Source organism: Esox lucius, chromosome 1, assembly GCF_011004845.1.
Source record: "Esox lucius isolate fEsoLuc1 chromosome 1, fEsoLuc1.pri, whole genome shotgun sequence".
Taxonomy (NCBI): Eukaryota; Metazoa; Chordata; class Actinopteri; order Esociformes; family Esocidae; genus Esox; species Esox lucius.
Genome location: NC_047569.1, coordinates 3,620,140 through 3,637,283, shown reverse-complemented (window position 1 = coordinate 3,637,283; position 17,144 = coordinate 3,620,140). Strand labels below are relative to the sequence as shown.

At 40.6% G+C, this 17,144-nt stretch overlaps 1 protein-coding gene across 14 annotated transcripts in view; it reads right to left on the bottom strand.

Moving 5' to 3' along the window:
* The window catches only part of lrch3 (leucine-rich repeats and calponin homology (CH) domain containing 3), a 42,727-nt gene extending 26,321 nt beyond the window's left edge, over positions 1-16,406 (bottom strand). For 4 of the 14 annotated variants that reach the window (XM_013132954.3, XM_013132951.3, XM_013132955.4 and 1 more), the window contains exons 1-5: positions 16,074-16,406; positions 7,543-7,687; positions 5,802-5,928; positions 5,206-5,311; positions 1,822-1,958 (exon numbers count right to left, since the gene is read on the bottom strand). In XM_013132954.3, the coding sequence (XP_012988408.1) occupies positions 1,822-1,958; positions 5,206-5,311; positions 5,802-5,928; positions 7,543-7,687; positions 16,074-16,317 (759 nt within the window). In that variant the 5' untranslated portion in view covers positions 16,318-16,406. The remainder of the gene's footprint in view (positions 1-1,821; positions 1,959-5,205; positions 5,312-5,801; positions 5,929-7,542; positions 7,688-16,073) is intronic. The other 10 variants (XM_013132952.4, XM_013132959.4, XM_034292156.1 and 7 more) reach the window with 5 other exon arrangements.
* Between the last annotated feature and the right edge of the window lie 738 nt (positions 16,407-17,144).

Sequence of the window (17,144 nt, the reverse complement as noted above, 5' to 3'; positions counted from 1 at the left end):
GCCACTCAAGGACTCATAGCCAGCACAGCATTGTATTGTATATACTGAAAGATTAATCTGAGGTCCTGTGCACTTCGGACCAAGTTCTCTATGACTGTATTTATTTTCAATTTGGCCTTCCTTCAATCTTGAAAGGTCTCCCAGTCCCTGCTGCAGAGAAACATCCTAATAGCATGATCCTCCCACCACCATGCTTCACTGCAGGAGGGGCATTAGCCAGGTTAAGGCCCATACCTTGTTTTCGTCAGACGTAGCGCTTGGTATTCATAACTAACAGTTTGATGTGTCTCATGAGATCAAATAATCTTTTTCCTCATGCTCTCAGAATCCTTCAGGCAGCACTTCACATGCCTATTACTCAGGACTGGCTTCCATCTAGCCACTCTACCGAAAAGATCAAATTGATGGAATGTAGCATTGATGTTTGTCCTTCTGGCAGGTTCTCCCATCTCTCCAGAGAAACTCTGATGCACGGTTAGAGTGGCTATTGGGTTCTGGGTGACCCCCCTGACTGCCTACTTATTTTGGTTGGACAGCCAGCTATTCTGCACCACAGTGAATATAACATACAAAATACTCAGGAGAGTTAAAATTCTAATGTGAAATCATGGGGCACTGTGTGCTACATCCAGCAAAACTATATTTTCTAACCCCTCTTTAACCCTCAATACAACACACAGTAATATACTGTACATGGAATTCAAGTTGCCTCATTGTATTTTGCAATACATTAACAACATGTTTGTAGCATTTCACACATCTAGCCTTTTGTGTTGTTGATGATGGCGTGCAACAACGCCCCTCCGTCAGAGAAGACACTGAGAAACCCCCAAAATCGCTATATTTAATCCCTAAGCTAGCAAAGTAAAACAGGAAAAAAACATAATACTAATAAACTAACATTCAGTCCTTGAAGGATGCAAAACAGTTAACCCAACCTTCTTTTAAGTCGCTCGGGATAAGACTGTCCACTAAATCACTAAAATGTTAAATGTATGACTGTATCGTCAAGCTAAGAGACTAAGCATAAATATGTAGCTAGCTACTGTACATAATAGGGCAGGTCTAGACTAGTGTGCAACAAGGTTCAGGCTGAGTGGAATGTTTAGATTGTTTAAAGCAACAATCCAGAAGAATCCACAAAGCTTTAGCGAAGAAAGGGGTTTGTCAGCATGGGGAGATGAGCAGGTCATTCATTGGCATACAGGCAGTACAGTTCACTCTCCATTGATGGAGTATCAACAATACCTGGCTGCTCAAATAAAATACATGCGCTACTGAAACTGTATATTTGGGAATATTATGTAAGAAATATGATGCAACATTAATATATTATTACCTAACATGTGTTTTTCTAATTGGTAAAGTATGTGAGGCCTAGCCTAACACCCCTTTTCATTTATCTGCTTTCTTTTTTTGAACACAGCACCTCAGTGCAATTGTAGTCCAACTTTCCATCTCTGTCGCACAGCTTCCCACTCATCTGGCAGTAGTGATACGGGCATGTTCTCCAAAAAGTTGAACTTCAGAAAGCACATTTTTTGCGGCAGATATTAGTCGCCTTCTTCAGTGCTGAAATAATAGGCTGAAGTGTGTGCCGTTTAATTAGCCTCCCTGTACAAGTTAAACAATATTTTTTTTATTTATACTTTGATTTCCCTTCTGAAAGTTACATATTGTTTTGTAGCCTATCGCCAACATTAAGGAAAAACACGAGGATCGATGTGATGCCCATCAGCAGCTGTAAGTCAAGTTGGGAACATGTTTTTATATTTCTGGTTATCTAAAAAATGAAACGTATTCAGGGAAAGCCCTAATTACCTGTGCGGGTGGGTTCTGTAGTGGGTTGTTGTCCAGCACAATGCTCTGGAGGTGGCGGAGGTTGCGGTAACACACAGGGATGGACGTCACCTTGTTACAAGAGAAGTCCAGACGCACAAGAGGCAACTCGGCCAACTCTACGAAGACACAGGAAAAAAGTGAGTGAGCGAGTGTCTGTGTTCGTTTGTTGAGTATGTTAATTTAGTATTTTTTCAAAATGACAATGTAATTATTTAATTTGGCATTTTGCTAATATTTTGTAGCCCAGGATCGTCTAGTAGCCATGATGCTCATATTCACTGCTAAAGAATGGGATTGCTTCAAGCCCACAACTATGCACATCTCTTTCATATTTAATGAAGCATTTAATGCCAAAACCACACAAAAGGTGGATGTGTGTTTCACAAAAGTTTGTTTTCAAAATACATATTGCACCCAGCTCACAATCTAAATGACAGGCTGATCAAAGCTGCCAAACACTGCCCATGCTCAAAAAGGTGCGCTTCTATAATCAGAGGTGAGACAAATAAGTGATAAATAAGATGCAGGATAACATAAGAGACACTAGGGTTGGGCAATGTCTGGATTACCACAAGGTCCCAACATCCTATCCAAACATTGTTGATAGACAATGCTATACAGTGGGGAGAACAAGTATTTGATACACTGCCGATTTTGCAGGTTTTTCTACTTGCAAAGCATGTAGAGGTCTGTAATTTTTATCATAGGTACACTTCAACTGTGAGACAGAATCTAAAACAAAAATCCAGAGAATCGCATTGCATGATTTTTTTAATTAATTTGCATTTTATTGCATGACATAAGTATTTGATCACCTACCAACCAGCAAGAATTCCATCTCTCACAGACCTGTTAGTTTTTCTGTAAAAAGCCCTCCTGTTCTCCACTCATTACCTGTATTAACTGCACCTGTTTGAACTCGTTACCTGTATAAAAGACACCTGTCCACACACTCAATCAAACAGACTCCAACCTGTCCACAATGGCCAAGACCAGAGAGCTGTGTAAGGACATAAAATTGTAGACCTGCACAAGGCTGGGATGGGCTACAGGACAATAAGCAAGCAACTTGGTGAGAAGGCAACAACTGTTGGCGCAATTATTAGAAAATGGAAGAAGTTCAAGATGACGCTCAATCTCCCTCAGTCTGGGGCTCCATGCAAGATCTCACCTCGTGGGGCATCAATGATCATGAGGAAGGTGAGGGATCAGCCCAGAACTACACGGCAGGACCTGGTCAATGACCTGAAGAGAGCTGGGACCACAGTCTCAAAGAAAACCATTAGTAACACACTACGCCGACATGGATTAAAATCCTGCAGCACACTCAATGTCCCCCTGCTCAAGCCAGCGCATGTCCAGGCCTGTCTGAAGTTTGCCAATGACCATCTGGATGATGCAGAGGAGGAATGGGAGAAGGTCATGTGGTCTGATGAGACAAAAATAGAGCTTTTTGGTCTAAACTCCACTCGCCGTGTTTGGTGGAAGAAGATGGATGAGTACAACCCCAAGAACACCATCCCAACTGTGAAGCATGGAGGTGGAAACATCATTCTTTGGGGATGCTTTTCTGCAAAGGGGACAGGACGACTGCACCATATTGAGGGGAGGATGGATGGGGCCATGTATCTCAAGATCTTGGCCAACAACCTCCTTCCCTCAGTAAGAGCATTGAAGATGGGTCGTGGCTGGGTCTTCCAGCATGACAACGACCCGAAACACACAGCCAGGACAACTAAGGAGTGGCTCCGTAAGAAGCATCTCAAGGTCCTGGAGTGGCCTAGCTATTCTCCAGACCAGAAACCCAATAGAAAATCTTTGGAGGGAGCTGAAAGTCTGTATTGCCCAGCGACAGCCCCTGAAGGATCTGGAGAAGGTCTGTATGGAGGAGTGGGCCAAAATCCCTGCTGCAGTGTGTGCAAACCTGGTCAATAACTACAGGATACGTATGATCTTTGTAATTGCAAACAAAAAGGTTTCTGTACCAAATATTAAGTCCAGCTTTTATGATGTATCAAAAACATAAAATGCTAATTAATTACTTAATACAATGTGATTTTCTGGATTTTTGTTTTAGATTCCGTCACTCACAGTTGAAGAGAACATATGATAAAAATGACAGACTTATACATGCTTTGTAAGTGGGAAAACCTGCAAAATTGGCAGTGCATCAAATACTTGTCCTCCCCACTGTATAGTATTTGTTAATCTGTAAAAGAGGCATATGCACTATGCACACTTAAATTTGCAGCACTAACACAATGTATTAACTTACATTAGGTAACCTGTTCAAAAAGCAGAAAACTGTGTAAATATCTTGTGAACAATTACATAGCCTACACCTTATGTAAAATATATTTGACACATAATTAAACAGGAGTAGGGATTATTTATTCTAGTCTTGCCCTATAGAATGATTTGATAGCTTTGATAGGGCATTGTATTCTATTGTAGCCTATCCATAGAAATAATCACAAATTATATAAGTTTACCTTTTAAAAACAAATATCAAGTATTTTGTTAATATATTGGCAAACGTCTGCATTTTTTTCCTTTAGGATACCATTTCCCTCTCTGTCATAAATGGTTTTAGACAAAATCATAAAAGAGAAGCTAGCCTGGGGGGGGGGGGGGGGGGGCTAACTAGTTTAAGCTTCACCACTGTCACCCCTTTAAGCACTTGCCTTGCAAAGTTTGCAACTACAAGTATTACTAGTAGTTCAAGTGTAAAGAAGGTCCAGACTGCAGACATTATTGTGGATGTTGTAGGGTTCACTACGCATAGCCTGCATGTTCACAGCCTGTTCAACATAAGTTCAACAACTTACATGTTTAAAGCACATTGTTTGGACAATCGGTTTCGAGGCATCTGCTCGTTACGACATTGCAGATAACCGATCAGGTATCTTTTGCGGTATTTTCAGTAGCGGTATTCTATCTGTACATTCCCAGTCTATTTGGCAGTTTTGTGAGCCAGTAATCCTAAACAATAGTTGCCGAAATTACAAGGATTTGTTCAAGAGTTCTAAAGAATCAATAATAGTGCTATTGATTTATCTTGTAGAATGCATAAACAGCATCATCATTTGCATTATGTAATTGGAAATCATTAGACAATAGAAAAGAGACGGTATACCTAATTAGATACTTTTCTCTTCTTAATGCGCTACATTCTTTCTACAATCTTAATTGTTCTCTAGCATTAGGTTAATACAGTGCCTTGCAAAAGCATTCAGAAACCCAACCAATTCCAGAATACTATTGAATTGAAAATCATACATTAAAAATGTTTTGTTTGATAAATTATTTTAAATCACTGAAACTGAAATCCATAATTTTAAGTTGACACTGGGGGGTGTTAACCTGGGGGCAGGCGAGCCAGATGATTGCGGCGGATGTTGATGTCTCGTAGCGAGTCCAGCCGGCCAACCTGAGGAGGAAGTGTCTGGATCTCATTACAACTCACGTCCTGGAAAGGAAAGGATGAGGAGAGGAAGACGATGCCGTGGTTAGATGCTAATAAAAATTAAATTACACAATAATACCAAATAAAATTAAACTAACAAATTAATCTTCGCCGTAACTTTGTGTGTGACAGAGAGAGACACAAAAAGAGGTAGAGTTCTGATGTTCATGTCAACATGTTTTCCTGTCTTATGAAACTAAAACATTTACATTCTATGTCCTTAAGCAGTTGCTCTTATGTAGGACACTCATCGTGGAAGTGGGCAGACCATTTGACCTCTCAATGTAGGTCCTCAAACACCAGCTGAACGGTCAAGCTTGAACAGCTTTGGTTACCGCTGCCAACATGTATAACAAGTAGGGCAGCCTGATTGGTACCAATTGGTTTCTATTTATAACCATGACCTTTATATTGTTTGAATTTCGAATTACTTGTGGAATCAAATAAAGCATTTCAATTGTGTGCGCGCATGCGCATACTGGGGTGTACTGACTAGTTCTGTGAGCAGTCGTAGTTGGCCGATCTCTTCGGGAAGGGAGACCAGCTTGTTGTTACAGGCGATCAGGACCTTCAATGGTAGACTGCACACCGGACCAGGCAGGGTTGACAACTGGTTCCGACTGGATCCGGTTGAGGGGATTGAGGATAGGAATGTGTGTACCCACATGGGGTGCAGTAAATGAATAAGAGGGGAAAAAAAGAAAATGACATGTTTTTTACTGAGGTCCACAGTTTATTCATTGCTTCAATCAAATTCAATAAGCTGTGATGGTGGAAGTTGATTTAATATGTTGAGCGTTGCAATGGTGAATGTTATTGAATTTTGATCAAACAAGGGAAGTCACGAAAGCTGTGACAATGTTCTCCACATTCTATTACTATTGTCTGAATGCTTCCTATACAACGGGTTTCTGTTGAAGACCTTTATTGCAAACCTATACTCTTAATCACGTGGGTTCAGTAGACATGTTCCTCTTTGTTCTAGCAGACCATTTCTTTCATGAACGAACATATGTGCAGTCCAAATGGTACTCCATTTGAGTGGGGCCGATGTGGGTAATAGGCAGTGCAATATATCAGGAAGAAGGTTTGGTATGGGACGCTTAATTTCTTTCTGGCATCACCCCTCTGTTGTGTGGTATGCATGCATGCATAGGCCATCTTTCTACGAGTACACTTCTAAATACAACTCTGGAAAAAATTAAGGGACCACTGCACCTCCCAAAAAAAGTTAAAAAGGAACGTTTTGAGTGAGGAACAGAAGCGTTCAATTTGCAGTGGTCTCTTAATTTTAACCCTTCTGTAAGTCACTAAAAACTTTCCTTTTGGACATTTATAGAAAGGAAAGAAAAAGGTGCAGTGGTCTCTTAAATTTTTCCAGAGCTGTATATGAATACATCTGTATTACATCTGACAGAGTAAAATGTTCACCAGGACTCAACTGTAAATCGCCACAAGGCATTCAAAGGGCAAACGCAACTGGGCCTCAAGGCGCCCAACCTACCAAAAGATGGTAGACCGAGGTCCAACACTGGCCCGACCAATCAAAGATGATGCTGGGCCAATTTGCTCCGCTACATGCAACACCCCCAAGCATTGTGGGCGTGCCGAAACAAGGATTTGAACTCCTAGCTGCATTGACGTAGCTACAGTGCAAGGCACTAACTATTCTACTGCACCATCCGTCAGCACCAACTTCATATTTTCAAAAGAGTCATTCCAGCCTGCCATACCGCTCGAATAGCCTGCCTAGCACCAGCACCAACTGAGGTTATAAAGGCATGTTTCACTTTAGCAACTGTTTAAAGAGCTGTTATATTCTGCTTAAAATAGGCTTGGTATGTTGTGCACTTGACAAATAAGATGCACCACTTTAATTCAGTCAAATTAACGTATTTGAGTAACTAGTGAACGTTCACCCAACCTTTACATAGTCTTTATTTCCTTGGTATAAATCCAAAATGGTAACACACTATATTGACTTGGTCAAATGTGTTCCTTCATTTTCTTCATTTTATTTTATTTTTATCTCAGGGCAGCAAAATATGAAAACGAAACAGATATGAATGACATTTAAATGTGTTTCCCTTCCCTGAGATTTCCGTTAATAAATAATAACAGGATTATTTTCTTTCTGGGACCTTTCGTTCAGCAGATATTGTAGTAAATCAGCTTTTAATGATCCCAAAGCAGACTTACGGGAAAAGCAGGTGTGGGTGTATGAGCACCATTACCTTATGTTCAGGTAGGTGAGTGCCTGGAGGTTTAGCAGACTCTCAGGCAACGTGCGCAGGCAGTTCTGGTAGAGGTTCAGGTGCTCCAGGGACACAAACATACACACCTCCACCGGCAGGTCTGGCAGACGGTTACGGGACAGGTCTGAACAAGGAGAGAGACACGGAGATGACATGCCATTCATTGATTCAACTCTTACATGATCAGAATGGGGAGTTGCCTGGTTCTCTTCAGTCATTAAAGCACTTTGACAGACTCAAATGTTACATGTAAAAGTTTTTTCTGACCAAGTAAGTTGAGAACACATTGTTTACAACGTCCTGGGGCCGGGGTTATAGGTCAGGGCGGTAGAAAGGCTGGGTGGGGGAAAGAGCCCGGGTCATGTTCACTGAGCACCAAATGCCGTGGGATTTGTATCCCTCACAGAGAGGGAATGACACAAGTGTTTACAGGACAGTGCGCCTAATGGCGGTTCTGGGTGTGTCCCGGTTGTCTTAATGGTCAACAAGCTGATTAAAATAATACTTTTTACAGAGAGTTTGCTAACTATGAATATCAAAAGTGTTTCTAAATATCTGGCAAATGAAGACGTCCATAACTTGTAGCTGAAGAGCTTTTCACAGTAATAAAGTAATAGACAATCCCCCTTTCCCTGCCCACAATTCACATAGCTTCCAATCTGTATGCTAGCATTAACGTTAGCTTTTTCTTTGGAGCGCTACACTTGCAAAACATTCAAACTTAGTGCAGTGTTGTCATTTGAGTTCCCAATATAAAGGCATGATTGCATGAAATCTTACAAAGAATCTCCAGCTATTGTGACCACATCAACATATTTCAATACTGTTTACAAAACGTTAGCTTAGCTGAGAGAGGGGGACAATAGACATTGGGCAGCTATTTGGGGATAGCTGATGGGAATGTTCTCACTAATAGGATCTTCCTAATGCAATGCTGTGAAAAGTTCTTGATAACCAGGGGTCATCATTATCCAATCTATATTCCCAGCAGATGGTTTTAAGAAACAACATGTATGAGATGTTCAGTTCAATTGAATGTGTCCTGCATGTGTAAATAATACTTTGTTACAGGCAGCAAGGCAAAGGGCCATTACATACACAGACTCAAAATAGCCACCAAACCAAAAGCGATAAAGGGGAGTTCACAAACACGTCATATCAAAAGCCTCAGAATCTTCAAACAGCTCTTCTGGTGCTTGTCTAACAGACAGAGCTTAATAAGAGTATGAGGCTAGGAAGCTAAAAGAAACACACACAAAAAACAGGCCCTCTCTGTATGCAGCCTGGTCAAATGTGTGAGGAACACACACACACATTCCGGCCTAATAATAGGCTAACAAAACCGCACTTATCTTCAGTCAACTTTCAAGTACCTGTTAACGCTATTGGTACTGTGTTCTGAATCAATAGCTAGCTAGCAGGTGATGAAAACATGAGAACTAAATCAGGTTAATGTGCATCTTGTGTTCTGGTTGTAGGAATAGATTTTGTTTTGAACAAATCCGACTTCAGTCAGTGTTTTTCATCATGGCACCTCGTGTCTTTATACGTAATTTTATACCCGGTTTTACTCTGTTATTCAATTGTGTTTTTCAGCCCATATGCCAGGTTGGTTGGTTTGATTACATTTGATTACATTCATAATTCGTTTTAGGTCTATGTCCCATGAGTTGGGATATGAGTGCAATGGAAGCTTTTGCTGTGTTATCACCCTTTCCTTCATCCCATCATTTTTTTCCAGAGGTAGTTTTTTCCAGAGGTATTTTACCCTTATGACAAACGACAGGATGTCAATATACAACACTTTATTCTCCAGTTATACTACTTAATCAACTGTGTATTATAAACCTGCTGGTTCGAATCACTAATACTGATTGGTTAAAAGCTGTGGTGTATGAGACCATATACCAATATCAAGTCTGATTTCTCTTATCTATCATGATATTTTTGTTTCATTAAGATATTACTAAACAGGTGTATGGTATACACCATTAGATTTCACAAAAAAACTGATGTGTCAGGCAGACAGGAGGAGTGAAGAGCAGATGTGAGGAAAGAACAACAGTTCTTATTATGAACCGTTCAGGCATATAAGAGTTGACTCAAGAATGATATGCTTCTATTTATCATAAGATTAAAGACATTCTGAAGCTATGGATGCAGAGGCATCGGCAAATTATTTATTATTACGTTCTTATGCACATTGTATTTGTTCCGTTTCGTTCTGTAGAGTTGACAATTCAGACATTTGTCCCTGATTAACACTTCGCCAAACTGTTCTGTTCTTAAAAAATTGCTCGCTCAACCATTTTGCCAGTACCAACGAGATTAGAGGGGAGCGCTTCCACCAATCAGGAGCCTTGGTTATGAGCATTTATGTAACGCTGGTATACTAAATCCATTGACCTCAAAGCAGGAGCACCACTGCCACCAGCCAGTGGCCACCTACCAAACCTACCTAACCCCATGTCAGGCCACCAGCCACTGCCCCTCTCTGCCTATCCCCAGTGCTACGGAGCTGAACATTCTGGAAATGTATCTAACAGATGATTAAAGAACTAACCTTTAGAATAATACTCAATTAAAGTGTATGCGAGAGAAATAAGTTGTGGTATACAGACATTTTCATAGGGGAAAATACAAAGGGACCTTCCCAGGCTGTTTGAGGTAGACATTTCAACTGCTGTTTTTATGTCTTCATATGGTTTTGAGTTTTTCTGTGTGTGTGTGTGTGTGTGTTTGTGTTAGAGCTTGCACTCCTTGTGTTTTGTTTTTGTACTACTTTGTGGTGAACTTCTAAACTGTAGGGTATATCTGATTCCAGTCAACTCCTGTTTATATATACACACTCGCCTGTGTGCAAGTAATTCTATTTGTCTCTGTATGTGTGTGTTTGTGTGTAAGGGCTTGTATTCCATCAGTGTGTGTTTTGTACTACTTTGTGGTTAACTTTTAAAATAAAGAGTATCATATTTCAGTCAACTCCTGTTTATAAACACATCTGCGTGCAAGTATTTCTGCATGTGTGTCTTTCACATATTTGGATATTGCTGTATCCCGATGGCTTTCCCAGCCAACCCGTCTATATTTATCCCTTGCAGCTGTGTGAGGTTCCGGGATACGGGAAGTTGCTGCTTTCCTACACCGACCAGGCGCTCTCTCAAACCTGAGACCACCACGCCGACAGAAGTCCAGTGACAGAAACATGGGGCTTACATCCCAATTCCCTCACTTAATCCTATAGTGGTTCACATGCCTTTGCTAATTTGAAAAGAAAAGCATAGAAGCAGAAATATGGAGGAAACCCATGCCTCCACCCAAGTTGCAGGAAGAAGAAAACAAATCCACACTATTTTGGAGAAAGATGATATTACTGGGATACCCTTGTGTAATTCTACTTTAGGCCAGGAGTTTATACCCTGTCCATTGCTCTAACATTAGATGGCAACTTTCTAAAAGGATATTCAATGCCAAAATGTCAATTCATCACATTCCAGGGCTTTTGCAAAAAAACACAAATAAATGTGAACCTTCCATTTTCAGATGGATGCGTTGTTTATGTGTGCTTAATCTGTAAGTAGAGTAACTATCACAATTCAGAAATGTCATGGTTGAAACCTGATGATTTGGATGACACGGGCACATGTTGGCACTTACATAACACCATTTTCAGGACCCACAATGGCTCGATGGCACCATTTTTACAAGTGGTCAAAAATCACAGAATGCATCTTTAAGTAAATTGGCTTACCTGCAATCAAGTTGTGCACTGGCTGTGAGATAAGACAGATTGCTTTTTATTAAGTGGGTTAACTGTGCTTATGGCTTTTCTGTACTAGGCTACCAAACCGGTAATTAGGACCTGGACTAATACAGGTTACAACTAGGGCCTGAACTAATAAGTTCAGTTTATCCCTGGTTAGGTTGCCTGTGACAGGAAAAATATAAACATGGTTAATCCACCTAGGCGTCTGCATTATAATCCTGAGTAAAGAGTCAAACATACAGAGCACAAGCTGTTATAGTCGGCCTAATCCCTTTCGGATCAGCCTTTAGCCTCCTAATTGCTTAATTTTGTCCAGTGAGTTCCTCCTTGAGATAACCAGTGCATCTGGCAAAAGAGACCCAGATCTGTCTGAACAGAAGACAGAGAACAACAGGAGAGGCTTCAGCTAAGTTAACCAAGTCAAGATCCAGGCTTTCCTTCTTTCTGCTGCCCTCTCTCTCTCTCCCCCTCCGTCCTCTCTCTTCCTTTGCAAAAAGGGGTCTGGCAGTTTCAACTGTGTGTGTTGCCACTAAGCAACAGCGCCTGCACCCTGACTGCTGCTGTGCATACACACTGAATTGACTATGCTCCAATTCCTCAGTCAATCCATACGGAAAACAATGTTCAGCATAGTGCCCGGGGCTAGCAGACCAAACTCACTCATAGACCAGGACATGGATACCCTGTCCCATCAGGCCACACAACATACAATCACTTACTAACACATTCATAACCATGGCCCGCACACCAAACACTTTCAATAGCGTTTACACATTTTGTTTAATGATTACAATTATTCTACATTTTGGGTTGTTTTGTTAAGGTGGTAGTCCAGAGTTTGGTTAATTTTGCACATTATATACATTCTGAAATTCAGAAAAACTTGTGGATGCAATTTTACATATATGCAGTATCTATATGCAGTAAGTCGGAAGTGAGAGGAAGTTTTGCTCACCAATGCTAATTAAGTCTGCAGATACCAGAATGTTAGTTCACCCATAGACTTCTAGTTACTGGGCTAACAAGTTCGTTATGAAGTGATAAATATTCAGGGCTTCATCTCTAAAGTTTCAAGCTATTCCTTGTTGTAAACGGCCCTTCCTGCAAGTCAACAAGGCCACTAGCGTGTGAAATGAAGTAGAACAGGTTATTCATTTTACTGGTTACTTTATTGTTCATTATAAGGCTTACCACTAGTTCCTTAAAAACAGTTACTTGTTGTTTGTTCATTAGCCACAATGACTTAATAGTCTCACACTGTTTAGTAGCATGTGCCAGGTGTTTCTGGAAGAGTTGCCAATAAATTGCCAGCTAAATATCTTTAAACTCTGAAATTGAAAGTCTAAAACACTATATGGCCACTGCAAATAAACGTTGTATAGCTTGTGCACCCAACTAGTCAAATAAATCTTTGAAATTGAACTTTGATCAAAACAATTGTCTGGACAATGCTTAAACACTAAACGTGGGTGGAATATGAGGTCTAACATGCTAAAAAAAATATATATATATATATATATATATATATATATATATATATATTAACATTACGCTTACAGCAATACCGTTGAGGTTTGCAAATGCTTCCAGCTAATATAACTCAGCCTCATTTTGGCCTAATAATGTAAAGCACTTTGAACTGCCCCATGTATGAAACATGCTATACAAAAATTCTTGCCTTGCCTTAAACTAAATAGAACTTCAGGGGCTGTTACAGTATTATAACTTAATTTGGTGTAAACTATGCTTTTCGGAAAACAAGAAGAAAAATGTGTTCTGTCCATACAGCTAACAATGTTGGTGTTCATTTTCGAGTTTCCCGTTCAGAAATGTCAACAAGCGAAGTTAATATGCATAATCTCTGTAAAACGTTGTAACAGGTTCATATTGGAGTGTTGGTGCAGATATAGACAGTAAACACATTATATTTTAAAAACAATATCACCAAAATGATCCTGCTTTACTGATTTCCACCTCCCCTAACAAATAAAGTAGCAGCTTTAACAGATGTCCAGTCCCAGTCAAACATTTGGAGACACCCATTCCCTTGGATGGGTAAGTGTGTCTAAGATGTTGACTGGTACTGTATGAGAGATGTTGTTTGTGTCTGTTGGCGGATGCGTTTGTGTCTGAGGGTTGAGTCTGTACATAGTCTAAGGCACAGAATGTTACTATGGTGCAAATAGATGTTATGGTGCAGGTCTGTGCAAGGAGACACCTATGATTAACCGTTCAGAGCAGTCTGATGTCCAGGTGTTAGTAGGTGTTTTGTAGCCTGTGTGTTGGTACAGAATCTGGTGCTCCGAAACAGCTTTCCGGGTGGTAACAGAGTGAACTGGAGTGACGACTTGGAAGCTAGCTCTGTTAATGTTTGGACCAGTACTGGCAGTATAGATCAGTCCTTTCATTTGGAGGAGGCATCGCAATAACTCAAAGCTGGCCCTGTCTGGGAACATCCAAGGGCAAGAATGTCTCAACACAACTAACTCTCTTCTTATTGATGCCATCATCCAAATCTGTCACAGCAGCCCCACTAAGGAACACATCAGTTAGTGCTTGAAAAGGTAGTGTTTAGCCATCGAGAGTATTCTACCTAGCACTTCTGAAAAGAGCTTTGGAACACTTTCCAAGCCCCAGCTCAAAATCTCAAACAGACATTTTCAAGTATGCTTGCTATTTCCCTACACATGAATGATGACCTGTTGAATAGCATGAGCAGGCCAATCAGTGATCTACCCGCATGGACACTTTAAAACAACCAGCATACGCCCACACCATTCCAACACGTTTCAACACAGGTCATATTTCAAAGAAATATGTTCACACACTGTACTGTTACTTTTAAGCAGGACAGCAAGATCGACATTATAGTAATTTTTCGGCTTGGGATTCCATTTTTGTGTGTGCAGTTTGAATATCATTTCAGTTAGCTTGTCGTCTGCAATACACAGTAATTTGTTTCATAATTATGGAAAACAAGATTTTATATGCTTCCTCACTCATTTGTAGTGTAGAGATGCATAGAGAATGCAATATTTATGGCCGATTGTGGAGTTTTTGCATCTTCCTGTGACAAGAGGAAATACATCTCGAAATACCACAATATACCTGTAATCCTTCTGAAACCCTCAGTGTTTAAAGGGCATTTTAAATCACTTCACACCTCACGTCGGCCATTCTACCGCTGCGCCTGATTCAATCTCATTTATTTAAACATCCCACAAACGTTCTAACAAATTGGTAGTTGAATACAGGTTGTCTACCAAAATACTGTGTTAGTAAGCTCAATGAGCTACAGCCTAGGGATAAGCTAAATGAGGCAAACCGCACCAGCTTTCGGGTTGTATGCCAAGTTACTCATCACAGGCTCACATGCCACACTACCTCATTACCCCACCACTTGCCTCTCCTTATTTCTCTATGGCTGCCAATTGGTAACACGTGCAGCAGAGGAACTTAAGATATGGAGATCACTCTTCTCCATTCAGATAATCAATACCGGCCCTCATACATTCTGACACACTGTGTGGCTGTGCGTTAGGGGTCCATGTCAGGGCCAGGGCAATAATCCCATAAGGATAATTACGGAATTTGATAGGTCTATGTGAGATTCCGAAAAGAGGGAAATTGGAAATGATGGAAGCTAATGACTTGAGATATCCTAACTGTGCTGCGTTTGTTGTGACTGTGTGCGTTTTTGGTGGTTGTTTGGAAACGGTGAAGTAATGTGTCAAATCCCACACTGGACTGCTAGAATTCCTCTACATCTGCACTGACTGTCCACTGCAATACCTACATATAGACAAACAATAAGGGGCAATGCAGTGCAGCTTGGCAAAAATTCACTTCAAATTAGGAACAACAAATACAAATCAATCCCTTTCATCTTTTATTTCCTAATCCACACATCTAAAAATAACATTTAGGTGGCTACTATATTTCTTAGGAATCATTAGCCATCTACTGTATACGCTTTGAATCTGTCAGTTCTCGACACGTACTTTTAAGATTTTAAGTAACATCAGCTACGTACTGTACTTGTCTGGCAATGTATTAATGGCACCTAACATGCACGTGAAAACTTCATATCTAACATATCCGTATTAAATTAGATGATGAATGTTGCGCTGACCATATAATTACTAAGATAGCGAGGAGTTCAAACGTTAGTTGTTTAGCGAGTTACAGTACAAAATTTTGTTAATCCTGGGAGGTAGTTCTACAAAAAAAGGAACATCGTCAGCTGCATATGTCCGCACGATTCATGATGTCTAAAAAACTCAGTTCAGTAATCATTACCGACTTTCCAAATCCAAACATATAAAGATAATATCTAATTCTGAGTACATCGGGGTACCAACTTATGACGATCTACCGAACTACTGTAGTTACTAACAATATCAGCCAAAACAGCATTCTTCGTCCATAGGGAAATGTCATTCCCGTTCACACACCCAACTGTTTACCAACTCCGTCTGGACACTCGCTTGCTAACGTCGTGAATTAGCTACATGTAGCTTGTTAAGTAATGTAGTACAAAGCTGTGTCCTGACGTTAGGTAGCATGCTAGCTAGCTACAAATACCCTACGTCCAAACAAGCATATTTTTACCGAGTCCGGTTTGTTTGGTACCCACAGCTGCATTTGAAGTGTACGTCTTTGTTCGTCACTAACATTTCATGATATACATGTTTGTTAGGCCTTTTCTATGTATTCTGCCGCACAAGGATAGATCCCAACTCACCGGCCCGAGTCGTATCAGTGAGGTCGTGGTTGGCGGCGCTCCTCGGGAACTCCTTCAGTTTCCTGCCGCTGAGGTTGAGGCAACCAGTTGCCGATGCTTCCTCTAGTGCCCTGTCCAATGATCTATTCCAAGACGAAGGACCCGGTGCTCCTATTCCATTACCGGGAGCCCCTACTGCTCCAGAATTGCCGACCACAAAAGTCGGTCCGGTGTTCTCCGCAGACAGCAACACCGAGGCCGCCATTACACAGCTAACTCCCACCAATTCTCCCTATCCAGGAGCCGCTAGATTGTTAGTACGCATGCGCATGTTGTGAGGCTAGGCAAACGGAAGAGTGGTGGAGGGGAGAGGCTAGTTTGGGAATTGGCCATGCGCATTGGTGAATAAACTGAAAGATCTCGCTCTTCCCCATGCCATCCATACTTCCAAAATAATGCAATTTGAATGACGTCATCTACCATACTGGTGTGAAGTTACGTATTACAGAGTGATTTGGTTGCATTTCCATTGCTGTTACTTTCACTGAACAATGTCAATCATCTCTAGGTTCTTTAGGCATTTTATACTTTTAAATTGACAGAAAAGTATCAACAGATGTCGGTGGGGGAAGCCAGAGAGTTTAGGGCCCTAGAAAAAGGAGGGATGAAACTGAAGAAACAAAATATAAAACTAAAGGTCTTAAGGAAGTACATTTGAGGAGTCCCAGACAATCGTGTAGTAGTAGCAAATAGTAGGTAGGCAGACAATTGTGTAGTGTAGTGTATAGCAGGTAGGCAGACAACACTGTTGTGTAGGGTATTATTTAGGGCTTCACCTCTAAAGTTTCAAATTATTCCTTTTTGTAAATTGACCTTCCTGTATAACCATATAGAGCAGTGGTTACGTAAACTACCAAACTGGTAAGGCTATAGACTTTGAATTGCTTTGTTTCCTAAATCAATGTTAAGTATTATAATTTATCATTTCAGAATAGATTTGATTGGCCCATTGAGCTGCTTTTAGATATGCATTTGGACTCATTTTCATAAATCAATAAGTATGAGATTTTAGTTTAAAATGAATCTCTGTGT